Source organism: Carassius gibelio, chromosome A8 (genome assembly GCF_023724105.1).
Source record: "Carassius gibelio isolate Cgi1373 ecotype wild population from Czech Republic chromosome A8, carGib1.2-hapl.c, whole genome shotgun sequence".
Lineage (NCBI taxonomy): Eukaryota > Metazoa > Chordata > Actinopteri > Cypriniformes > Cyprinidae > Carassius > Carassius gibelio.
The window spans coordinates 21,260,998-21,286,872 of NC_068378.1; the positions used below are offsets into that span (position 1 = coordinate 21,260,998).

General features: G+C 38.4%; 2 protein-coding genes across 7 annotated transcripts in view; one reads left to right on the forward strand and one right to left on the reverse strand.

Annotated features, from left to right (window-relative positions):
- The window catches only part of LOC128018853 (breast cancer anti-estrogen resistance protein 3 homolog), a 50,364-nt gene extending 32,354 nt beyond the window's left edge, over positions 1 to 18,010 (forward strand). For 2 of the 3 annotated variants that reach the window (XM_052604664.1, XM_052604665.1), the window contains exons 4-12: positions 7,947 to 8,075; positions 11,761 to 12,200; positions 13,155 to 13,255; positions 13,727 to 14,427; positions 15,505 to 15,620; positions 15,828 to 15,999; positions 16,132 to 16,243; positions 16,324 to 16,530; positions 17,152 to 18,010. In XM_052604664.1, coding sequence (XP_052460624.1) covers positions 7,947 to 8,075; positions 11,761 to 12,200; positions 13,155 to 13,255; positions 13,727 to 14,427; positions 15,505 to 15,620; positions 15,828 to 15,999; positions 16,132 to 16,243; positions 16,324 to 16,530; positions 17,152 to 17,327 — 2,154 coding nt within the window. In that variant the 3' untranslated portion in view covers positions 17,328 to 18,010. Of the gene's footprint in view, positions 1 to 1,209; positions 1,451 to 7,946; positions 8,076 to 11,760; positions 12,201 to 13,154; positions 13,256 to 13,726; positions 14,428 to 15,504; positions 15,621 to 15,827; positions 16,000 to 16,131; positions 16,244 to 16,323; positions 16,531 to 17,151 lie in introns of those variants that run through there. The other variant, XM_052604666.1, reaches the window with a different exon arrangement.
- Positions 381 to 25,875, reverse strand: part of LOC128018854 (formin-binding protein 1-like) — a 66,934-nt gene continuing 41,439 nt past the window's right edge. The window contains exons 9-16 of one of the 4 annotated variants that reach the window (XM_052604667.1): positions 25,535 to 25,738; positions 24,932 to 25,084; positions 23,424 to 23,533; positions 22,967 to 23,099; positions 22,595 to 22,689; positions 21,821 to 21,963; positions 21,038 to 21,196; positions 381 to 460 (exon numbers count right to left, since the gene is read on the reverse strand). In XM_052604667.1, the coding sequence (XP_052460627.1) occupies positions 384 to 460; positions 21,038 to 21,196; positions 21,821 to 21,963; positions 22,595 to 22,689; positions 22,967 to 23,099; positions 23,424 to 23,533; positions 24,932 to 25,084; positions 25,535 to 25,738 (1,074 nt within the window). In that variant the 3' untranslated portion in view covers positions 381 to 383. Of the gene's footprint in view, positions 461 to 18,880; positions 20,226 to 20,334; positions 21,197 to 21,820; positions 21,964 to 22,594; positions 22,690 to 22,966; positions 23,100 to 23,423; positions 23,534 to 24,931; positions 25,085 to 25,534; positions 25,739 to 25,875 lie in introns of those variants that run through there. The other 3 variants (XM_052604668.1, XM_052604669.1, XM_052604670.1) reach the window with 3 other exon arrangements.

Genomic DNA, 25,875 nt, shown 5'->3' on the forward strand with positions numbered 1-25,875 from the left:
CCTGAAAACGACAGAACTCACAATGCTGTTAACACATAGGCTAATCAAGAGAAAGCCCCCGTTAACTCCTCAAAAAAAAAAGCCCCTCTAGGAAGCCAACTAGCCGCAATAACACTAAGTGCTGTTTGCGTGTGACTACGAGACAGAGTCTTGTTATTTAAACCCCTGTGGGAAAAATGTGAATTTGGCCGTCTGGGACCCTTCAGGCTCAGCCAGGCATCCTTCTCAGGGTCAGGATAGTCCCAGCTGGGTCAGAGAGTGCTGCCTGCAGGGTGAATACTTTTTTATATTAACCCCCTGCTATTAATGAAACCCCAGTGGACTTAAGAGTGATATTGTGATGATACTAAAAGACACGGTCCTGGTCCCTCAGTGCAGACCTGTCACACAGGATCACCGCTTTCCTCATCTGCGTGGAAACTGCTCCTGAAGCTTCTCCACAGGAAATGCTCGCTCTTGTCTGGAAAGATTAATTTCAAATGTCATTAGTGATAAGCAACGTTTTTTTCATGTCACTGCAATGCTTGATATCAGATTGTCTCTCAGCATGTCCTAGTTTACTTGCAATCTGAGTCAGCTTCGTTCTTTACTGTGTTTTGGCAAATTCTTTAAAAAATCACCATTTGTTTGTTAAATATAGTGTTTTGGCAATTTCGATACTGAAGTTAGCTACAAATAACAGTGTAGTACTTCCACTCAATTTAATATATTTTAATTCACAAATCTTGTCCCAAAATCTGTGCAGAACATCAGGAAAAGAAATTATATGATTCATTATATTAGCATTATTGGTCAGTCTATATGGATTTTTAATAATGCATGTTATATATCTCAGAACTCAAAACGCACCACTCAATTTACTAGCTTCACTATTCTGTTAATTAACTATTCTAAATAAATCTTCGCACAATCACTTTAGCATATAACTAAAGAAAATTGCTTTGACATTTGAGATTTATAGGAAAACGCACCTAAATACCTCATTCTATTCTGTTTCCTCATATTTTTTTTTTCTGATAAGCTGCTAGAGGTTTTGAGGAAAAGGGGGTTGGTTTAGAGCCTGGCTGTGTGGTGCTCATGCAGATGGCTGCACTCTGATTGGCTAGAGAGTCATATCACATGGAGTTTAGAGCGGCTCCTTGCATGGGCTGCCCGGGGGTGAGAGCAACAGCATGGAGCAGCATATGCACTGCTGAGCACACAAACACATGCACACACACTCACTCATGCACACTCGCGCTGAGAGAGTTTACAGACAGACAGTCACTGGGCAGCAAACATGCTCCTGTCCACGCGGGGTATAAAGCAGTGATTTTGGAGATTAAAGCATGTATTACCACTGATGAGTGCCACAGAAACAAGAGAGATGTCGGAAAGATGCAATATGTTAAGGACCATCACGACAGCTTTGTGCTGTTTCTATCAGAAGAGCTCTGTTATTGGAGCCAAGGTGAGTGAAAGCTGAAATATTTTTGTTAGTTAAAAATGTTAATATTTAAATATAAAGGTTAAAATACTACAAATAAATAGATCTGTAGCACAGAAAGATTGATTTAAAAAGCAGAGAAATTTAGATTTTTTTTTTCCCCAAAAGAAAAATTTAGTGAAAAAGAACAGATTAATAGAGAGGTGCCGTAAAAAGCAGATCCTTGTGTAGTTTTATCGTTGCGGTCTTTGGTCTGGGCTCATTAGATACATGGCTTTGTTTCACTATAGTAAGTGAAGGCGTCAGACAAATGCTCACTTACAAGTGTGTGTGTGTGTGTGTGTGTGTGTGTGTATGTGTTCCCATTAAGTTGTAATTGTTTAGCTGCACATCCACCTCCTTGTTGTCTTCAAAACCAGAGTTTGTGAAATTTGTAAACCGTATGTGTAGTTTTGATCCCTCATCTTATGTGTCGTGATAAAGACAGAGAGCTGTTCAGGTCGGGTTGAGTGAATTTATGGGGCGATATAAAATTGGTTGTCCGGCGTGAGGCTGTTACAGTTTTATATGGAGCCGATGTGGGAATGAATCCACCAGCTAGTTGCTCGTACAACTATTCAAACTGAATGGATTATTAATAGCAAGAATATTCAGAGGCTTGCATTACACAAAGTCTACTGGGGGTTTTGGCCAACAGGATGAAATGCGTTCATATTTCTGAGTTTATTGAGCGGACTGAAGTATTTCTGTGAGTCTCCACAGGTGTGGCTAATCGGTTTGTTCCTTCTGATGATCTACGGTGCATCAAAGCCTAGAACACAAAGTGAAGCATATTAGAAAACTTCAAAATTCATTCAACATTCTTTGCTTTTAATCAGAGTATCCCTTTAGTTCAAACAGCAAAGCATGGCGCTAGCAATGCCAAGGTCATGGGTTCAATTCCCAGGGAGTGCACACTCTGGAAAGATGTATAGCTTGAATGCAATGCAAGTTGTTTCGGATAAATGCATAAATGCAAATCACACCAACACTGATGACAGATTCCTGGCTTGTTTATCAGAAACCGTCTATATTTTCGAATTCTAAGGCTGAATTGGCCAGAAATAGGAGCATGTTTGTTATTTCTCACGTCTGGCCAGCCAACTCATCGGATCCTTACTCTCAGGGTTTGAACGTCTGTTGAAAACATTCGGGTCTGGTCCACATTTTTGGGCTTGTTTCTAAAAATAGCACTAGGTAGTCATGGAGACCTCCGGTGTTTGCGATGGTGTTAGGGGTCAATTGGCATTAGAGGGACAGAGAGGGCAGTGTTGGTGCTTCTTGTATGGATTCTTTCTTCTGAGAGGAAGTTTCTGTCTGAACAGTTTCAGTCATAGAAGGCTTCAACTGCAAGTGAACAACTTTTAAGTAAATGTCTCAGTGATGGAAACAACTTGAGGGCTTTACTTTGGTCAGTTTGAGGGGCAGCTGGGGGAAGGAGGGTGATATGCACTGTACAGTACAGCTGAGAATGTCTTCCACTCTGTAGAGGCTTGAAAACTGAATTGTGACAAGCCTGCCTTAAATAAACATGGTTACTCGTTTAGTAGAGATTTATATTAACACCTCTCAGACATGGAATCTAATGCATGGTGAATAAATTATACTTCTGAGCTGGATCTTCTGTGTTTTTGGGACTAAAACATTATTGCATGTGTTTTTTGTTGTTGTTTTTTAGTGTTTTTTAAGATGCTGTCAAGTTAAAAGCAGGATTCATTCTTGGTTCCGTCTAGCGGTCTTTGAATGCGAGAATGGATCTTGTGTTAAAGTCCGGATGTTGTGTGATAGTCTGGATCTTATGTGTGATGACTAAAACAAACAATTCATTGAAATTAACTGAAATAAATAATGTCTCCTTTTCTCAAACACTTTCTACATGCATACACAATCTGGACATGCAGCAGAGGTTCCGACACACACTGACAGTGTAACACAGCAGAAGTATCATGGCTATGGCAGATATAAAAGCTCAGCAGAGCGGCTGGACAGCAGGAGGTCTGTCTGATTGACAGGATGCTGGAGAGCTGCTGACACAGCCTGTCACAGTCTCTCAGTGAACACCAAAAGTTTCACCTCCTGTCTTTTGATAAAAAAAAATATGCTTTTGGATCAGAAAAAAAAAAAAAACAATGATTCCGGAAAACACTTCATGTGTTCAGCAACTGGCTAAGGAAAACTAAGATTCCTTCTCAATCCACACAATGTATCATAAAATTTAGAGTAAGAATGGAGGGAAAAGTCAATATATCAAAGTATTCACATTATATAAAAAAAATGACATTTATAAAAATACAAACAAATTTAGAAAAAAAAGTTAATGCTGATTCTAATCACTAAATTGGAACATAAATCTTTCATGAGCATCTGTCACATCCCCAGACTCAGATGGTCTGTTTCTTTCCGCTGAGATTTGTCCTGCCCTGTCCAGGAATACATGACTATGACAGACACCCCAGGGACCATCTAGATGGACATTGATGGGTCTGGTGTCCCAGGAGGGCTGATGGGACACTCTGATGGCCCTCTTTGTTTACTCTGATTCAGGAAGGGTGTGACCCAACACCAAACAGCAGACCAGGTCATTTGTCCTGCACATAAGAGGCTGCTAATGACCCGCTGAAGCCCTTGGGAATCTCAACCTACAAGGTTGAGACAGGGGGTCTCCATCCTTCAAGCCCCCACAGGAAGCAGCAGGAAATAACAAGATTTTTACATTTTATATTTGTTTATGTAAGTGATGCTTATCCATGCAAAGCCGCCACCACAATGTGAGGATGGTTGCTAGGAGGTTCTGATTGGCTTCTTGTTTCTTTGATGTTCTGGAATCTAGGTATGACTAAGACACCTCTTTTACTAAGGTCAAGTAAGCCGCCATATTTTTTTTTCTCATTTATCAGCCAGCTATTGAAAGTCAGATCGCTTAGTTAGCGCTCAACAAGCTGCAACATTAAATTATTACTCATGTCTGTACTACAAATGGTGTTCAAATCTCCAAGTACAAATACTGTATGACTAACAATCTACATGTTCTGTCGGATCAGTTGTCTTGCTGGTTTCCATCACGACAACGAATAAATCAATCTCATACAAACTTGTGTACATGATCTCCATCTTCAGTTGTGCTCATAATCTGCATAATTTCCCTAAATGAACCCTAATTCAATACATCCAATTGCTTCATTATAATTCGCATTCCAAATGCATGCTACTATTTAAAAATAATCAGCCCCTCAGATGTGTGAAGATAAAAATGGCAATATATAAATGGCTACAACTAAAAGTAGATGTGATTGATTTGATGTGCAAATATGTATACACATAGGTCACATTATTCATCATGGTCCAGTCGAGCTGCTTGAGCTTTGGCTATTTTTAAACATTTATAGCCTCAGTGCACCTCTAAATGGATCCACGATGTCATAGCGCAGAATGAATGCAACGGCCGTGCCAGATAAGCAGTCATAAAACCTAAAATGTGAACAGCAGGTTCAAAAAATATGTGCATTCAGCACAAACAGAATAAAGTCCCATGCTCACGTTTGTACTCAAAGTTCTATTTTGGTTGGTTAATTTAGTCACTGTATTGAGTAATACAGTTGCAGACATTAGGCACAAACAAGTGCTTTGGGATGATTTTCCCAGCCAGGGTAAAAGTATGTGTCGTCTGGTTACTGTAATTTGTGGCTTGCGGGGTTTGGCTTGGCTCGCTGGTGTCTAGATGGAGAGAGTGTGACGCCCGTCCCTCACTACAATACCAGAGGCATCAGTGTATTTCAGTCCTCACTGTGGCCTGGCTTTGTCAGTCTCTATACATAGTAAGGTTCTTAGAAGTTTCTCCATATAAAGGGAAAAACTGTCTGTTGCGTGGCATGACTTGAATAAATTCAGTTTAATAAGCCCAGAATAGCTTTTATAGCTGCTTTCAAAGAAATGCACCACTCTTTAATTCAGCGGGTTTGTTACAGCCTTTCAAGTAATCATAATACCTGACCATCTCAAAAGTGCCCTCCAGGCTGAGTCCTCTGAAAACATTTTGTGCCTTTAAAGCTGTTGAATGATCAGTTTCAGAGAGGTGACATGAGGAGAAATTGGCTAGGATTATCCACTAGCTGCTCAAAAAGGAAAGTGATGAGACTCTTCAATATGTGTGTAAGCACGTGTGTTGCTTTCCAAACACAAATCCGTTACTCAGAGGCTAGAATTAAGAGATCTTAAGGCAAATTTGATATCTCTCCCAGCAATCAACTATTTGTTATCCACTTAGGGTCAAATGTTCTATAAAGCAATATTACTGTAAGATGTCATCTGAGTAAAGCAGTGTTTAAAACCTTCATAAAAAAATAAGTAAAATACTTTATTAAAATGTTTATAAAGTAACAATTTTAAATCATTTATAAATTTCTTTACAGAATGCCGTGTTATTTTTAAGAGAATTTTAAGTATTTTGCTTCAAATTGTGCTTAACAACACCCATAAAACATTTAAAAATTATTCATAAATAAATATATACTATGTACTAATCGGTTCACATAACCGAAAAATAAGAACATTATTAGAATATGGCTATTTATAAAAGGCTATTTTTATAACCATGCATATCAAATATTAAGTGTAAAAGCTTCACTTAAGAGAGAGAGAGAGAGAGAGAGAGAGAGAGAGAGAGAGAGAGTTTTTACATAATTAAAATGACATTTTCACAAGCTACACAGATTCTTAGTGTACTTAGGATGGATTTACACAATAATGGGTGCTTTGAGAAAAATCTTATTTATAGATTTAAAATATTATAAACATTGACCATTAATACAAGAGTCCGTAGTCTATAGACACCAGGTTCACATTTCTATTAGACAGCACACTGTGTTGATGACATCACTTGTTCTGAGTACTGATGTCACTGTTCTCCACACCATGGCTCTCAGCCATACTCGGATGTCTTGGCAGGTTTTAAAAAACCCAAAGTGCCTGATCATCAAGACATAAAAGCCACTCAATCTGCAAAGATACAGCAACACACTAAAATGGGACTTGTTAATAAAAATACAGCATCGCTGGCACTGTGGCTGCTTAGGTCAAACAGTGACATATGAATTGGAAATTCCACTATTGAGCATGCACACACAGACAGTCACTCATCAATTCCAATTACCTTTGCCCTTACATCAGTTTTATTTGACATGTTACTCAATAGACCTGCTGGGAATGTTCCCCTCATGCAGATTTAGCTGGGGATATGGTGCAGTGCCCGGCTTGAGTACCCACTGTGCACAACTAGCAGCTAGAGCACAAAGGTACCACTTTATGTCTCTGAGGTTGGGTACCATACATAGCTGGCATTCCAAGCACTTAACCAAAAAGAAGGCAACACACAAATATGCTTGAAATCCCTAAAATATGGAACAGCCTCTTTTTTTGCCCTGGTTGTAACACAAGCACAGCAGGCAATCCATCCTTTCGTGTTCGATAAAGCAATAAACCATAGTAAAGTCATAGTAATCTTACCATGTTTAAAGAGTGCTGTTAGTGCTTAAACCCTTTTAAAAAAAACAGCCTCATAGAAATATTAATAATAATCACAATGCCAAATTATTTAGTCAAATACTGGTTTAGGTTTGAGAAGGACAGGTTGAAAGGTTTGGCATCTTTGAGATTTTTTTTAAATGTTTTTGAAAAGTCTTATGCTCACTAAGGATACATTTAATTGAAAAAAAAAAAAACATTTAGTTAATTATGAATTTACATTTAAAATAATGGATTTAAGCAGGGTTGTTGCTGATGGTGAAAACAGTTGTGCTGCTCAATATTTTGGAGAAGTTTTTTTTTTTGTACTAAATTATTAATCATTTTTTTTGCCAGATTCTTTGATGAACAGAAAGTTCCAAAGACCAGCATTTATTTAAAGTCGACAAAAAACATGAAAGTATAAAGTGCTTTTGTTTTTTGAAAATCTATTTCACTGACAATCGCCTTGCATGAGTTATGTTAGTGAGGCACTGAAAGCAAGCCTATGAATGAAACACAAGTCGGGAAAGATAACATACTTTGCTTTATCTTACAAATTAGATTTAGGGTATTAGTCCAAACTAATCAAAGCTCATGTTTCATAGAAACTGACTGAGTGTATTTGTAAGCAGTTTATTGAAAAGAAAGGTTCTAAAACTCCTCAGTTGTGAAATCCACATGATGATTCAGAGCAGTGGGGCGTGTGTGCAGGTAAAGGTAAGGCATGCCCTGTGGCTCATGGAGGCGGAGACAGACAGGAAGGAGGAGGGACTTGTGTCACAGCAAACAGATCAGCACAGGAAGCACGGGATCCATCAGCCAGTCAGATACTGAGTCACAGGGCAAAAAGAAGGGAGGGGAATAGAAAAAGAGAGGAGACTAATAAAAGACTGATACACATACGTAAATTACAGGGACTAACATATTATCTAGGGCCACCATGGCTCTTACATACTCTTCTGTGCCCATCTATGTGCAGTTTTCAAGGGACAAGTACATCATGGATGGACCACCAGAGAAGCTTCGGAGGGAACTAGAAGAAGAACTGAAACTGAGCAGTGAGGAACCACGGAGCCATGCCTGGTATCATGGAGCAATCCCTAGACAGGTACAACTTTCCTGGGCATGTAAAGAGGGAAAGGGGTGGGTGATCATTATGAGATGATGTTTGGATCATAGAGGCTTTCTGTGGTGAAAAGCTGTTTCCCTGATTAAATATATATATATATATATATATATATATATATATATATATATATATATATATATATATATATATATATATATATATGTGTGTGTGTGTGTGTGTGTGTGTGTGTGTGTGTGTGTGTGTGTGTGTGTGTGTGTAGAGTTACTACGTGTCAGCAGGATCGTTGAAAAACTAAATCTGGCAGACAGTAGAGAGGTTTCTCCTGTCAAATCATAGCTGTTCTCTCCTTAAGTGACAATGAATTCATGCCTGCATCTAGCATAAACACTCACCTGATTTGTAAAAAAAAAGAACGAATTAAAGATATGTGGACATATATACATACATATATACATATATATATATATATATATAATGTCCTTACGGTAAACTTGTTAAATTTACAAAAAGTACCATGGAAGAATCATGATAGAGTGATGTTGGAGATCAATATCACGGTTCTCTGATACCACATGCATGCTATGTTATGCTATGTTAAAGTGCATATTGATGATTAGATGGTAAAAAAAAAAAAAAAAAAAAAAAAAATTTTTTATATATATATATATATATATATAAAAGAAATCAAAAAACCAAGGGCTATGGTTTATTTTAAGGGATCATATGATGCAATTTCCAATTTTACAAGCTGTTCATGCATAGATAAGATCCCTGCTGCACTAAAGTTGCAAAGACTAAAGTCTCAAACCCAAATAGATATTCTTTATAAAATTTGAGACTCGTCCACACCCTCCAAAAATGTCTTGTTTAAACACGCCCCCACATGTCTATGTCACAACCTAAATATTCAGAAGTGTGCTGTGCATTTCTGAACCAGTAGCCTACAATGCATTTGTGCTCAAAGGCTGTTTCTATAAAGTGGGGCAGTTCCAACTTTGCAAGGACAGTCTGGCACTTCTGCCTCATAGCCTGTAAGTACATTTTCATATTTAAAGAATTTGCCAATGATGATTCAAACGCGAGTTTTGAGCAGTGGAGAGTAGCATTTGTTGGTTCTCTGATCACAAATGCAGACATGGTTTTATGTTAACACAGTGCGATTTGCAACACAACACGTAAAAAGATAGTCACTATAAATAAGTCATTATAATCAGTAATTATGTCCCTGGTGGATGCAACAAATGCCTCATTTGTATTGGTTTTTAATGGTTTTGTTTTGTTGCGCCAGGACACAACATCACAGTATGGTAAAGGACGTAACTTTCCCGTCACACACTTTAGGTATTCAGCCAATCACAAAGCAATAGATAGCTGGCCAATCAGCATACACCTCACATTTCAGAACAATGAATTTTGTAAAAATCGATGCGTTTCAGAAGGCGGGACATAGATGAGAAACAATAATATACTGTATGTGGAAAATAATGTGTTTTTCTTTTACCTTAAACTGCATAAAAACATTGCATTACACCAATTACACAACATAATGTTTTTTTTAGCAATGCCTTATGACCCTTTTTAAGAGCCTATTTAATGGTTGATTAGCACTTGCTTTACAAGGTAAACTGGTTTACAAATGCCAGATCTGTCCAGAACAAGAAAAACCACTTTCACACCCAGACTTGATCCATGAGCAACGGAAGAAAAAAAAACATTTCACTAAAACGAAACACTAAATGTGGAGTCTGGACTGAATGCGAGAATGTAGTAATCTCTGCATGACTTCGAATATTCTGGGTGGTTCATTAACACCAAGCTTTTTTTAAAAACAGCCATCAACAGTTTCTCATCATGACAAACATCACAGTGCTGACAGCTACAGATCCGCTCTTATAAAAACTATGTACCCTGGCTCCACTTTACCATGCAAGAAATGTCCCTGAAACTGACAACTCATCCATCAACAATTGTAGCAGAGCAAGAGTTGTTAATATAGTGTTGAAGCGTGACTGCTATTTGACCCGAGATGTATTCATTTAAAGGCATCATATGATCAGAGCTGCCAGCATCCAGAGTCAGCCTACTGCTTACACCACAAATATACCAGTCACAATGGAACAAACTTATTCACACATCTCATGAATGACCTTAGAATAAAGTGCATCGGGTTCATGAGTGAGAAAAACTCCTACAACTAACACAATGGATAAAAAAGGTACCCTTTTAAATGAATCATTTTTGTGAGGATTCTCTACAATTACATTGTATTATCCATCAGCACTGTTTTGAGGAATCAGCAGGGAGTCTGATGATTCTTTGGAGTAATAAACATCCTGTGATTATCACAAACCCCCTGACAGCATGCGTGCTGCACTGCAGCTTGTGTTTACCCATGAGTCTTTCAGCTGGACGAGTCTGACCTGCTCGGCTCAAGTTAATCAAACAAACTACAGACAAGAGAAGAGGAAAGACAAGCATTTATCGAGTTGACATGCATCTCTTTATGACCAGTGGTGTGAAATGACCTGTGCTTGATTTCAAAATTGTTTCCTGTTAATTCCCGTCTGTCTTTTGTCACTGTGGAAAAACTACGAAAGGATGCATATTTAGACAAACACAATGCATTGCTGTTACTATCCGAGCATTGCTGTATAGTGAGCTTCTTAGCTGCTGTTATATACCAGCCTAACCTGATTTTACCAAGTGAGACATGTTCCTGGGACAACATCGTTGTTGACCCTGGAACAACATTGTGATTAACCAATCAGATTTGAAGAACCAGTTTATAGATTTTGTGAAGTTTATGCTTAAAATCAGTGTTTGGTGCTTTTACATCAGTGTCATTCATCTATCATTTCCTCTGATTTTAGGGATTACTCATGGTTAAGGTTAGGTTTAGGTGTAGGGATATGGTTAAGAATATATTTTTGGAGTAAAATGTTGTTCCAGGGTCAACAAAATATGTTGACCTAGGAACACATCGGACTTGGCAAAATCAGGACGTGCTATATACCATAAGAAAAGCCAGAGAATATCGGTTTAGCACAAAGTAATGAAAACAGTCATAAACACTGAGATTCTAATCACTTAATGACTCTTTTCCTGGTGCCACTGCCGCCCCACTGCTCCAAACACACGTTAACAGATTAATTCATGTTTGATCTTTTCATGAGCACACAGCAGTGAGAATATGAAAAAATGACACATAAGCATACTTTAATAAAATCTTCTCATATGAAATAAAAAACTAAAGAGATAATGACATATTCAAAACAAAGAAGCAAATATATATTAAAATATACAGACTTCCCCCCCATTATTCTAGACTGATTTTTCTGACCTCCAGAATGATTTACATACTGACACATTAATATTCTGAACAGCTTCCAGAAAACTCAGTTTGGAGAGGTAGTCCGTCATTCTAAACTGGTTGAATGCACAAAAGAAAGTAAGATCTAGGTCATGCCATGACTCACTGTCATAAAAGTAGTTCTGTATTGTTTGCTGAGGATGTGAACATAATCTGATTTGACAGAATATCATTAATACTAAGCCATACTGGCTTCAAAATGTTTCCTGCAGTATCTGAGCTTGTTTGAACTCCTGCATGAACACCACAACTTAATGTGCACTAACATCTAAGCCAAGATCCAACATGCAATAACCTTGAAACTAAAATTGTGTGTGTATGTTTGAATTTAAGGTGGCTGAAAACCTGGTTCAGAGAGATGGAGACTTTCTGATCCGAGACTCCCTGTCCAGCCCGGGAAACTACGTTCTGACCTGCCAGTGGAAGAACACCCATCGACACTTCAAAATCAACAAACGCGTGGTAGCCATGAACGAGGCCTACTCACGTGTTCAGTACCTGTTTGAGAAGGAGGGGTTTGACAGCGTCCCTGCGTTGGTGCGATACTACGTAGGCAACCGTGAGCCGGTATCTGAGGTTGTCGGAGCAATTATCTTTCAGCCAATCAACAGAGCTCTGCCTCTGAGATGCCTGGAGGAGAAATACGGAGTTGGATCTATACGTGTAGAGGCGGGATACTCTGAGAGAAAGAGCCTGACTTCCAAACGGTTGAGTCTGAATATAATGAACGGACACACCCAGGATCACACCCTCAGCCATGGGAACCTCCTCAGGTGAGAGAAAGACTATCCTAAAGCACTTGACACTATTATGCATTGCCACACTTTACTGCCAAGAATAAATATTCTGGAATTCTTTTAAATCATATATTTGAGAAAATAAGAGAGATTCATTATTTTACCCGTTAAAGGACTGATAAATTGATAATTAAATATTCTAGTTCTTAAGCAGATTGTATAATGTGGCTTTTTCAGAATCTGTATTTAGCCTTTTTTCATGTAATTTGTAATGCATGCAATTTAGCTGTCTCCCAAAAAAAAGAGGCGCCAATAATTCATTTCTTTCATATTTTTAACACTTGGCTAGACAATAAATCACAGAGATTCAGCTCACGTGATTCAATCTATCTTGAACACTGAAAACTGAAAATACTAGTAATACCATTGAATTAAATTGGCATTATATAATTGGGGTCTACCTTGAAAAGTGACAAGTCATGAATTTATATATTAACCTAAAACCTTTACAATATAAATTTTATAATTTTGTCAATACTTATTGGGTCTTGTAGTGTAATTCAGAAACACCATCTCTCAACTGCAATCTCTTGGAAATCCTTGACAGGTTTGCTAATAAGGATCTCGAGAGGAATTTACATGTTAATTTATTCAGTCCTACAATGTGACAGCTCAAAGTTAATATATATAGATCAGCATCAGTAAACATAAAATAAGTGTAAGTTCTACTTATTTGTGAAAATTCTTTTTTGAAACTTTTCAAAACAATGTGTCAGAATAGCTCATTAACTTGGCAGTTTAAAAATGTTTAATAATTGTGCAGGTTGCCTAACATTAACTGAGAGACTGCACTGAATTTATACTTTTCAAAATGCATGCCATGCAGCAGGAACATTGAAATGAACACAGTTAAAAGTGGTGTAAACTTCATGTCATAGCCCAAAAGACTTTTAGAGAACAATCTAATTGGCCTGTTTTTCTCCTTCACAGCAACAAGGATAAGTGTGGGAGTCAACCAGCATGTCTAAACCACGTTCAGGAGAGGAGACGGCCACTGAAGACCCATCAGTCGGAGAGCTTTCTGCCTATCGGTGAGTGCCTGTCAGCTCTCATCTTCACTGATACGCCATCACACCTCCAGCTCTTCAGTGATTATTAGTCTGACAGACCTGAAAACCAGTCATCTTTCTTTGTGCCAAAGAGAAAGTCAAGCTAATGTTACCGCCTTTGAAATTCACTTTGGGTTAATGAGCGTTAAATATGTGAAATGAGACATGGGATTGAAATGCTAAATAAAATGTTTTGTTGAAGAGGCTCTGTGGAGAAGAATAAAAGTGGGGCTGGAGATAATTTATGCCTGTGTCAGTGGAATAAATATGGTTATGCAAAAAATGCAGCTCTGCTGTCCATTTCTGAAACCAGAGTGCTGAATCTGCTTTACCATGCAGAATGTCAAAAGAAAACTTTGCAGCTTTGAGTTTAACTTCCTTTTTGCCATGTCCATTCACATCATACTGTCTACTTTAGTCAATAAATAGCTGATATCATGCATATGCTTTCAGGCTGTAGGCCCCAGGCTCAGGTTCAACATATGCAGCACCAGCCGTGCCCCAAATCACCAGTTTTCCGCACAGGAAGCGAGCCAGTTCTGAGCCCCACAGTGCAACGCAGAATGGCCTTTGACAGCCAGCCTGGTGCGGCCATTCGTGGATCTGACAGCCAGCTGTGTCCCAAACCGCCCCCTAAACCCAGCAAGGTTCCCTCTATGAGAATCTCCTGCACCCCAGGCTTGAAGACCCTCTCCCCAACTGCCCCCCCAGTAAAGCCTCATAAACATCAACCTTCATCCCAGCAACAGCAGCAATCGGGCAGTCCAAAACTAAGCTACTGTGAACTGAGTCCATACAGCCCTGCCGACTGGGAAAAGATGAATATCTCACAGGCTAACAGCTATGTGGAGAGGCTAAAGACTGAGGAGGAGTTAAGGACATTGATGCCCTACCATAATGACATTGATGCCCTAAATAAGGACAGTGAGGAAGACAACGAGGAGAACGTGGGTAAAGAACAGGATTGCAAGAAAGGTTTCCAAAGACCCGTGTTTGAAACTGAAACCGCGTTCAAACCTGGTGACATCAACTTCCGGCTTCTACCACTGGAAAACAAGCCACTGGAGATGACAGTCCTGAAGAAAGCCAAAGAGCTTCTCGTCAGTCAGGATCCAAAGACCATCGCCAAACACATCCTGAAAGCGGACTGTCAGGTAATAATAATTATGAGCCTTAAAAGTCAACATACATTAAAAATTTGTTATATTGATATTGATTCATCAACATTAATGCATTAGGTATTATGAACGAACATTGAAAAACAATTTGAAACTGCATTTATTAATGTAGGTTCATGTTAATTTATAAATACGCCATTACTCATTGTTAATTTTTTTTATTGCTGATACATTAATATAAATCTAAACAACTTTAAATGCTAAAAAAAGAGAGTTATATATGTAGAAATTAACTGTATATTTAAATGCAATAGTTCATGAGACATAATGGACTAACTAAACTGGACCTTCCAAATAGCTAATTAGGATTTGTTTATGGAAGCTACTGTTAATTTTGATCAGTTAATGTATCCTCACCGAATAACAGTATGAATTTCAAAAAACAAAAAATGTATATATATATATATATATATATATATATGCGCACATTACAAAAGCTAATATATATATATGGAAATCCTAAAATAGTATTATATTTAACAGTTTATCCATCACAGATTATTTATCGGATAGCTTTCAAACTGGATACATAAAGTAAGGATGTAAAAGAAAATAAAAGTAAAACTGAGCATTCAACAACAAAGGAGCAAATCAAGACAGATGAAAGCAGAATTGTGGACAGCCATCCACACCCACTTACTGAATACAGTCATGACCAACAGGGCTGCAATTACAGTCTCATCATGTGCGTCAGCCTGTTCTTCAGGTTGTAGTTTTGTTCCTTTAGCGAAGCAGATGAATACAACACAGTTGTGCCACACTGCAGGGGCTGAATGTAGATGAATCCAATTAAAAATGACCCAAAAAGCCTCTTATGCACATGACTGTCCACTTCTTCAAACGTCTTCCTGCTTCTGAAAGTGGCTTCAAATAGTGTGTCTGTGTATATGGGAATTTAATTTTAAGCTGGCTCATAATGTCACTCACAGGACCAATATTATGGACAAAAACAGTCGACCCCCCACAACCCAAATTTAGCTTAGCTTCTGTGCAATACTTTTCAATTCTGTATGATAATTCATTTGATGCCAATGCTGTGCGTTCATGCTACAGGTTGCCAGGATATTAAATGTTTCAGAGGAGGTGAAAGGTCAAATGGGTGTGACCTCTGGGCTGGAGCTGGTGACCCTTCCTCATGGGAGACAGCTGCGGCAGGACCTCATGGAACGGTAAACTGATGCTGTCAACACATGATCTATTAAGCAGATTTCTGATGACTCATAAGGGTGGACAGCTCTTTCAGAGAATATTAGTGCTTATATATGTTAAACAGTCTAAACAGAGGTTTTGTAGTAACATTCGCAGACAGTAATTTGCAAAATCAAGAGTCATGTAGGCCACACATTTAACATGCATGGCTGGTTCTTTTTAAACAGGCATAACACTATGGCGATTGGAGTTGCTGTGGATATCCTGGGGTGTACAGGAAGTCTGGAGGAGAGAGCAGCCACCCTAAACCGGATCATTCTGGTCGCTCTGGAGCTGAAAGACTCCATGGGAGATCTTTATGCCTTTTCTTTCATAATGAAAGCACTGGACATGCCTCAGGTACCCAACAGCTCCTTCTAGCTGCCCCTTTCACTTGACTTGAGCTAGAGACTTTTTTTGTCCCTCTCAGTGTGTAAAAGTACAAGTGTAGGAAACATGCTTTAATCCATGGGAATTTTGTTGTATAAACAGATTACCAGACTGGATCATACGTGGACTAGTTTGCGAAGAAAATATACACAGTCGGCCATTATTTATGAGAAATCTTTGAAACCGTTCTACAAAGGACTCTATGATGGGAGTGGTGAGTTTCTGACAGTAAAACATCTTTCAAATGCCCTTCATAGGTCACCTTCAGTTAAGTTCTTGTTCTTGTCTTTCCAGCTGAAATCCCACTGAGCAATGCCAGCGTTCCTCTGCTAATGCCGCTGCTCACCTTGTTGGAGAGGCCTGCGGTCGCCTTTGAGGGAATGGACGCCTGGGAGAACAACGACCAAGGCTGTGAAATCATGTTCCGGCACTTGGAAGGAGCTCGTGCTGTTGCACGCAACGCAGACACATACACCTGCAATGCACAGCGGATCCTCCAAGGTAAGACAAGGACATTACAACAGTCATTTCAGGTGTAACACGTTGCTTCAACTTGAGGGAACTGGTAAGCCAAACACATTTATGAGATAGCAAGTTCATATGCCACTGGATTTGCAATAAAGCTGTTCAGGTCATAGTCAAGCACAGAGCAAGACCAATGTAGTCTGATTCACAAACATTAGACTCTAATGAGCCGGTTCAAAATAATCACTCAAAAAGACTCTCTAACAGTCAGAGAAATCATTTAGAGCAGTTAATAAATTAACATGATTCACTTCCTGAAAGAGTTATCACTTCAATCATGTCTGACTCTCAATGCAGCAACTACTACAGTGATATATACTTAAGGTTAGGGAGACTTAAATCTGTGTAATTTCCAACTAGTTCTTTTAAAACAATTACATTTTAGGAAGGAAGGAAGTTACATTTTACAATTGGCTATCTTTAACAGTGAACAATGCTTAGCATTTATAAACTGAGGTTAATCTCTATATATACTATATAATATTTAAAATATTCTCATTTAACATTCGCTAAAGTATGAACATCTGTTACGTTAATGACAATAAATCGAAAGTTACCAAAAAACATTCTTTAAATGATATTTGACTGTCTCTCCAGGATTCCAACCTAATGATGACATGTTGGAGATCTTGAGGACTGATTTCCAGTTGCGTCTGCTGTGGGGCAGCAGGGGGGCAGCTGTGGACCAGACAGAGCGACACGACAAATTCAAACTCATCCTTACAGCCCTGTCCAGAAAACTAGAGCCTCCAGTCAAACACACAGAACTATAAACCAGACACTTTGTGTAGACTCTCTGAACTTCTCTGTGGAGTCGGGTCAAAGGTCATCTGCATCTGAAACAGGACGTTCTCTAACAGAATGTGAGCTTTAAAAGATCACATGCAGATTACAAGTTGGAAGCCATTTAGGAGCACAAATGGAACATGACTATGGAGAGCTACTTTGTTTCATATGCACCTTCCAGAGGTGTGCTGTGCTCCACACTTATGAAATGGGCAGGTACCAGTTTTCCCTTCAAGAAAAGATGGAAGGGTACATAGAATATATCTAATGGCCAATATATCATCCACCCAAAGAAATACAGATACTGCTGGAGGCAGAGAGAACACTTCATGAGAGGTGTATGGATGTGCTCAATCATTCGACACGTGAAGTGATGGATAAGAGAGGACTGAGATGATGGACACCACCTTCAGGACAAATTTGCAGCTCTATGAAGGAACATGATGTAATTATACTTGTATACTTAGAAATATCATGAAGTGCATTGGTCAAAGCAGTGTTGACAGGTTTAAAAATACCACATGGAAAAGATGTACATAATCATCACTATAGTGTACGCATGTAAAGGCTAGTTTGTGTAATATATTGTATTAAGTGTTATTAATCTGTAAATAGTCACTTATAAATGAATAATTCTGAAAATATTGAATAAATATCTTATAAAAGTTAATTGTTACACATTTTTTCTCATATGTGTAATATATACTGTATAAGGATCTGTAAGACTTTTTTTTAATTCAGCAAGTATTCAGTAAATTAATTAATAGTAGTATAACTGATTTTTTTTTTCTAATTAAAGATTTGTATTTTAAAGCTGCAGTCGGTAACTTTTGACGCTCTAGCGGTTAATAAACAGAACTGCTTGCGTCTTGTGGAAGAACATTATAGCCGGAGCTACTTCACTATGTTTATGTCTATGAAGAATCACAAAGGTACTGGGATACTCCACCGCGGTACCCCCGAAGCAATCTAAAATCTTTGTAAAAAATTTTTTAAATCTTTTTACAAGTTACCTACTGCAGCTTTAAATAAATGCTGTTCTTTCTATTAATGTATCACAATTTCCGCAAAAATGATTAAGCAGAAAGAAATGTTTGAGCACCAAATAAAAATATTAGAATGATTCCTGAAGGATCATGTGACACTGACGACTGGAGTAATAGTGCTGAAAATTCAGCTTTGCCATTACAGGAATTGATACAATTTTAAAATATATTAAAATAAAAAACAATAATCTATATTGTAATTATATTTCAAAAGTGTATCGTTTTTCTTGCATTTTGATCAAATAAATGCAACCTGGGTGAGCCTAAAACATTAGATATAAAAAATTTACAAACTTTTGAATAGTAATGTGTTACTGACAAAACTATTATCTATAACAACACATGATGCACTGCATATACATTATTCGCAAGTTAGAAACCTTGGCTGCTGAAAAAAAAATAATCAAAAATTGATTTAATTCATTCTATGCAGTAGGAATATAAAATACATCAATCTTAACAGAGTGAAGGACTCCAAAAATTTAAAGTCAGGATGAACGAGACAGACATAGGTATTTATTTCTCGGTTGCTCTTGCTCCAAACCAATCCCCAGTATATAGTGGTCAATGCTATCTTACTGTACAACACATTCACACAAAAGGAAACATTCACATCAGATATCATTCACTCCCTAATATTCCAATTCAAATGCAACAGGGTAAAAAAGTGCATTGGTTAAGACCAGGGTCCTATTGAAAATAGGGTTCAGACAGGAAGAAAAACGGGTTACAAAGCGACGGTTTTTAAAGTAAAGCCTGAAAGTCACTCTCTCGGTAAAAAAAAAAAAAAAAAAAAGTCACGATAAAAACATTCATTCTGAAATAAAGATGTTAATACATACAGTTTAATAATAGAAACTAACTAGGTAGGTACATATGTGTATATGCATCCATATGCATACACAGTTTAATATGTAAGAATCACATTCACAAATACACGCACTTGAGATCAGATTCTGGAGACATGTGGTCCCTTGTTAGGGGAGGCAGTGAGCATGTTCTTTTAGCAGATGTGACATCAGGAGCTGAACTAGAAATGGAGAGACCACCGCAGAGAGCTGGCAGCCCAAGAACAAGCAGTTCTTTGGGCACTGAGAGTTAGATAAACCCTTACAGGACTTTAGATGAAGGCTGGTGTCCAGAGGTCCTTGCTGGCGTCTCTCTGCTCATTTTATATGGTGTTGGGTCCCCCTGCTGGTCAAATGCAGAACTGCACCAGGCTCCTTCCAGCCTCCAGACTATGAATAAGAGGGCGGGGCCAGTGGGTGGATGTTGCTGTGGGAACTGTTGCATTGGCTACCAACCCATGCTTCCTCTACTCTGATAGGTCATGCTTTTGAGACTTACATCATGGTTAACGTGGAATGCATCAATGAGGAAATGTAGTCGAAAGAGAAAAGTCAACAGAAACAGACAAAAAAGTGGTTGGGATAATAAGTGGTTAAAATCCTAATAAGGGTTCAACTGATCAAAATGGAATGAGGAATGAAAGGCTGCTGGACCATGCAGGTGCACGTTATGATGATCATGAGATGACGGTACAGACAGACATTCAGCTCAATATGTTAGTGCCAGGCAATGACTATTTTTGGGTTCTCCGTTATTGCTCAAGTGCATCTTTCCCCGTTCTCCCATGCCTTCCCAGCACACCCTGATATTCCCTGGAACGTCTGCTGCAATGGAATGATGTTAATGGTCATGACAAAAACAGCATGCAAACATGCAACCTGCCCCAGCACAATCTTGGTCTTAAATCCGCCCCACCGCCCCACTAACAGACCCACAGCAGTGAGTCCCATCCACCAAAAACCACAGAACCCCACTCATCCAATCAGGAACCTGTAGCCACAGAGAAAAGAGAAGATAGAGTCATTGACAGGTCCACCCACGACAACGATTGATCAGCGACAGAAGAAAAAGACAGAGGACGCTTGTGAGCCAGCCCAACTGAGTGTTGCTCTGCAGTTTTCTTGGATTGTATTTATTATATGCCTTTAATTTCAGGTCACATATGAAAAATTTACTTGCACCACTACATGTTTAAACAGAAGAGTAGCACTCGCAGGAAAAGTTGAAATGAAACCGGTTTGGTGCTACTTATGAGGAACATTTAGCAGCAAGGAAATATGAATAACTGCATGAAAGGTCAGAAGTACATCCTCGTACTGTGATTGGACTGTAAAAACGATGAGGAGATTCTCCAGGAAGAGTGGACTTTAGTTTCAACATGCATAAAACATAAGAGCTGATGATTGAAGTGTGACCGTTTTCTCATTATTATAATGAACAAAATATCTCTCAGACAAACAGATATTTGAAAAGGATCTGATGCATTTTGTTCAGGTTTGCTCCGCTGGTATAAAACCGATTAAAAACAGTGCATTTAAGAACTAATTAAAAATGATATTAAAGCGATACAAATCTCTACAATTCTACAGATTGATCTGCTGCAGCAAAGTCACAGTGTAGAGGAAATAGTCACTTTTAGACCGTGTGTGTTTGTCCTTGGGCTCACATGGTGAACAAATGCATATGGCAGTCAGCCGAGCTGCACTTGATGAGTCACGATAAATCTGACACACGCTCCCCCATGTGTGATGTCATGACTAGGAGGTGCTGCCGTGGCTGATGTCATATGTACGTGACCGCACCTTTGCTGTTTTTCTCCAGTGTGATCTCCACATAGGACGTGGGGACGTAGCCCTCCTCTCCCCCTTGTTTCCGAACCCGCGTCCATCCGTCACCTTTATCTTCCTCTATGACGTACAGCACCTCGTTCTCCTTCATTACCAACGTGCCTTCGTTAGAACCTAAGGAACAAACACACATAAATAAACACAGAAACTATGGCATACTGTTGATTAACAGAAAATTATTTCAACTTAAAAAGATTTTTTAGGTGCAAAAGCAGAAATCGTTGTGAGTTATTGTGAGTTATTTAGTAGAAAGTCTGTCCTTGCATTTGATAGTAATTGGTGTGGGTGGAACTGGTTGATAAAAAGTGCTTTTATGGACATTTATAACTAACATTATGCCACAAATGTTTATAACAGAACTCAAGTTCTCTTAAAGAGGTCATTAAATTGAGAATAAAATATTCTTGATAGTTACTCATACAAGAGGCTACTCGACAATGAAAACAGAAGTCAAATCTAACTCCCCAGTTTAAAACATGAAAACTTTTCTTTTCCACCTTTCAGAAACCAGGAGAAGGGGTAGATCGTTTTCACAGCAGTGGGCATTTATGCAGGAAGTAACAGCGCTTCAAAATTAGCATGTTCCACAAAGAGAAAAAATTTGAATAGAAAATGATCAAATACTGGACTTTTTTTAGTGCAAAAAACAAGCTAACCTTGAGAAAAGTAAGAACAAAATTAAACTGCATTTCATTACCCCTTTAAACTAGGATCATTTAATGCAAGCTGTTTTTGTACCATCAAAAGAGTAGAGAGCTTTGCAGTGGCCGATGACAGGGAGAGGATCGTCATCGTCAAACTCATCATCAAATTCATGTGGGTCCGGCTGCGGTGGAGACCGATGCTCCTGACTGTGATCATCTGTGTAACTGCCTTCAGGGCTGAAAGGAAGAAGAAAAGCGTCAATGTTTTAAACTGGCTTTTATGTTCAGAGCCAGCTGTGTGACATGTGGAGGCGCAAAGCACTTCGATAAAACTGAAAGGTACAATCGTTTCATAAGACGACCATGCAAAATAATGAGAAGCTATTATTCCATTGACATAACATGCATTTTAGATACACTACTATTCAAAATATGTTTAATGTTTTAAAAAGTAATCTTTTATGGTCTTATGCGAAAATACAGTAAAACAGTAATATTGTGAAATATTATTACACATTTTTTTTATAAGAGTTTTATAAAAGTTTTATATAGTTATATATTTTTTAATACATTAAATATTTTTATGATAGCAAAGCTGAATTGTCAGCATTATTACTCCAGTCTTCAGTGTCACATGATCCTTCAGAAATTATTCTAATATGCTAACATGACTACTTAAATCCCACTGCTCTGCCTTTCTTCTCATTTATATCTACAAAAATATTGCAAAACAGCAAGAACACCAGCAAGAAAGCTCTTCTACGTATGGATATACAAACAGCACAGGGACTCATAAAAAGAGTATACTAGACATATTATTGGTCTGTTTATCTTCAGAATGCATATAATGTAATCAGGAAATGCAGACCTCTCTCTGCCGTGAGGTGCGTGGTGGTTCACATCTGCACTGGCCCGTCGCTCACTGCGGGATCCGTGCTTTCCTTCAACCTCAGCTAGCCAACTCTGAGTTGGAGAGAGAGTGATCAAGAGTGATAAGGGTCCAAATAATTTGGACTACTAATGAACAGCTGTTAAATATCAAAGGCTTATTATGAGAAACTTAAAGACAAGTTGCATTTTAAGTGATGCAGAAACCGCGTTATGTCCATTCCTCCACTAGATGGGGCTGACACACAGAGCCACTCAGCTGTTTTATGTCACATTTATCCAGATGTACATTCTCAGAGGATGTGCTTCCTTATAAGACCACAACAAAAAGCCGATCCTCTGGAAAGGTTACCTCATTTTTATGGATCTCAGAGCGGAGCTTCTCCATGTTGCATATGGTCTCTGAAATCTTAGGCTGGAGACTTCCGGGATCTCCCATCTGAGGATTCTTCTCATAGACATCCTTCATTTTGTTAAGAGCATCTCTGTGATAAAAACGTTATGATGTTAAAATATTATTCTTTATCCATTTAATAGGTCTTAAACAGTTTAAACTTTGAGCATGCATGGCTGCAAACAGAAAAATAAATACATAAAAAAAGTAACCAAAACAACAAGAATAATAATTTAATCAAATAAATAATACAGCAATATAAAATAATATTGTTATAGTAAATTCCATTTTATTTTGCCAATAGAAAATTCAGCCAATATAAATATGTTTTTCTCAGCAATTGTTTTCATGGAAACATTTCTACATAGAGAAATTCTTTTTAAAGAGAGAGAGAGGTGCACTCTCCATGGTCTACCTTTGGTCCATTTCTTTCTGCAGCTCTTTATTCAGCTCATCAATCCTATGTTGAAGTTTTTTGCGTCTCTGTTCAGGGGGAAGGTGGCTGAGGTCCTCTAGTGTTGGTGCCTGTACAAATACAGATTATTGGCTGGAGGCACATGGTATAAACAGCCGTTCTTAAGAGAGGTGTCCTTCCTACATCTTAATGGGCCCATTTGTTTGCATACATTCCAATTTAGCAATTCCACTGAAAGTTTATAAGCATTTAGCCACACTATGAGAAAGACAGGTTTAAACTGTACAACTTGAGGAAGGAGGGGGTTTCATTGCAGTCAAAGCATCCTAGAACTAAACACTCAAACCTCATATCACATCTATACTACAGCAGTCCAAAACACACATCACTTACCAGCTTTAAAGACCACTGAGAGGTTATGGTTACGCCACGCCATTTCAAAAAGAACAAAGACACATTTCTTAAACATCAGTCATTCAAATGCATTTTGACTGATGATTCAAGTCAAGTTTACACAGAATGACACCATCTTATCAGGTTTTAGCCTGTAGCTTTAGCTCAATTCTTATGAGTACCATGGTTAATAATACCACAAGAAACTTGAAACCTCAACGATCTCATTTTTATTTTCAATATTTGTTTAATCTAGGTTCTAAGGTAGAAGGGAAAAGAAGAACAGGTAATATAGTGGAATTTGGTTTTACAGAAGTAGGCCCCGATGTGGTTTTCAAGTAAGTTAATATGAACTAACAGGAAAAGGTTATTCATTATGACAGTTTGTCAGTGTGTTAGTCAACACCACAATAGATGATTTAAAGAACTAGTTCACTTCCAGAATACAAATTTCCTGATAATTTTCTCACTGATGTTTACGTCTTTCATTATCAAAAAAATTCAAAGGTCTTTGTGGAAAACATTCCACGACTGTTCGTTTAGCTAGTTAAGACCCTTATTCCTTGGCTTGCGAAGTGTGAAGTGTCATAATTTGCTCTGTTGTTTAGAAAAGGTCAGACTGGTACTCTCTGAAGACAATTAAAAAAAATTTTATGAGAGAAACAAGCAACATCAATCATGTCAATGCAAAAATGCAGCATCTGCCAGAGAGAGTACAGGCAGTACATGTAACTCATGTAACTAAAATTACTGTCAGTGTGAACACAGGTATGTGGAAAAGAGCTACCGTGCTGTATTCTGTAATATGTAAATGTGCATGTGTATAAAAAATAAAGCAATAAACACAAAAAAACACCCACCCAACACTCCCTCCACCATACTCTGCAGACTTGCGCAACAATCATACAAGCGTTTAACCCCACAGCTAAAATTAGGGGCACAGTTCTTTGGACCCAGATAAAGTCTTATTCCTTCACTCAAAAAAAATTGTGATTCACATTTTCCTCACATGCAGGAATTAGCCAAACCTTGGGTGAGAGAAACCGGCCCAAGCATAAGCACCAACGTCATAATCACTGCAAACCCACACACGCCAGTTTCGGACCGACTCTTACCCCTCTTTTCACAGTTCGGAAGGATGGGATCTTAGATTTTGCATTTTTCATTTCAGATAGATGGTTAGCTATCCGTTCTGTAGAAAATTTAGGAGTCTGGAAATGGCCAGAGGGAAAACTCGGGAGAGAAGGGGGAGGGATGGATGGGGGAATCTGGGACAACAAAGATTTACGGTGAACTACGAAACAAACACAAACAAATGAACATGCAAAACCCATCTAAAATCACTCATCTAGCTAGTTAAATGGCTGAATGAGCAAAGTCTAGCTTGTTAAATGCTGCTTAGAAGGAAGTTTTAACTTTCATTACATCATTCAAATTAAGGGTTTTTAAAAACAAGAACTACTTTTAAGGGAAGGAAAAACGTGAAGTCATGTTGTTTAAAAGATATAAAAAGGTCAGGAAGTCTAGGTACTGACAGCATAGGTTTGAAAGCAGAAGTTAATGTTCTACCTAGCCATATAATCCTTTATTGTTCACACGAGCCAAAACAGAGAGACTGGACATCATGTGGGCTTTTAATTTATCACCTATTCTAAGCAAATGAGCCTTAAAATGGAACAGAAAACAGCTCCGCAATGAAAAGTGTTTATGAAACTCACCTTCGGTTTCTTCCCAAAAAGCCAGAGTTTGTTTTTGGTCCTGCTAACAGCGTGTTTAGGATCCGGTTTGCCTCCTTCCATTTTGGGGGTCCCAATGGTGCCATCTGATCCTGTTCGTTGGATGTTCTGACTGAAGTCCTCAAAGGGGAAATCACCCGGGGGTTCAAACCCCGACTTGAATGACTCCACTACAATCCCAGAATCCTGTGGGGGAAAAACAACACTACGATTAACCTGTATATAGAACCAAGTGCAAGAATCATACGCTACCATTCAAATGTTTATAGTATGTACTTTGGAGCATATACTTTTATTCAGCAATGATACATTAAAATGATCAA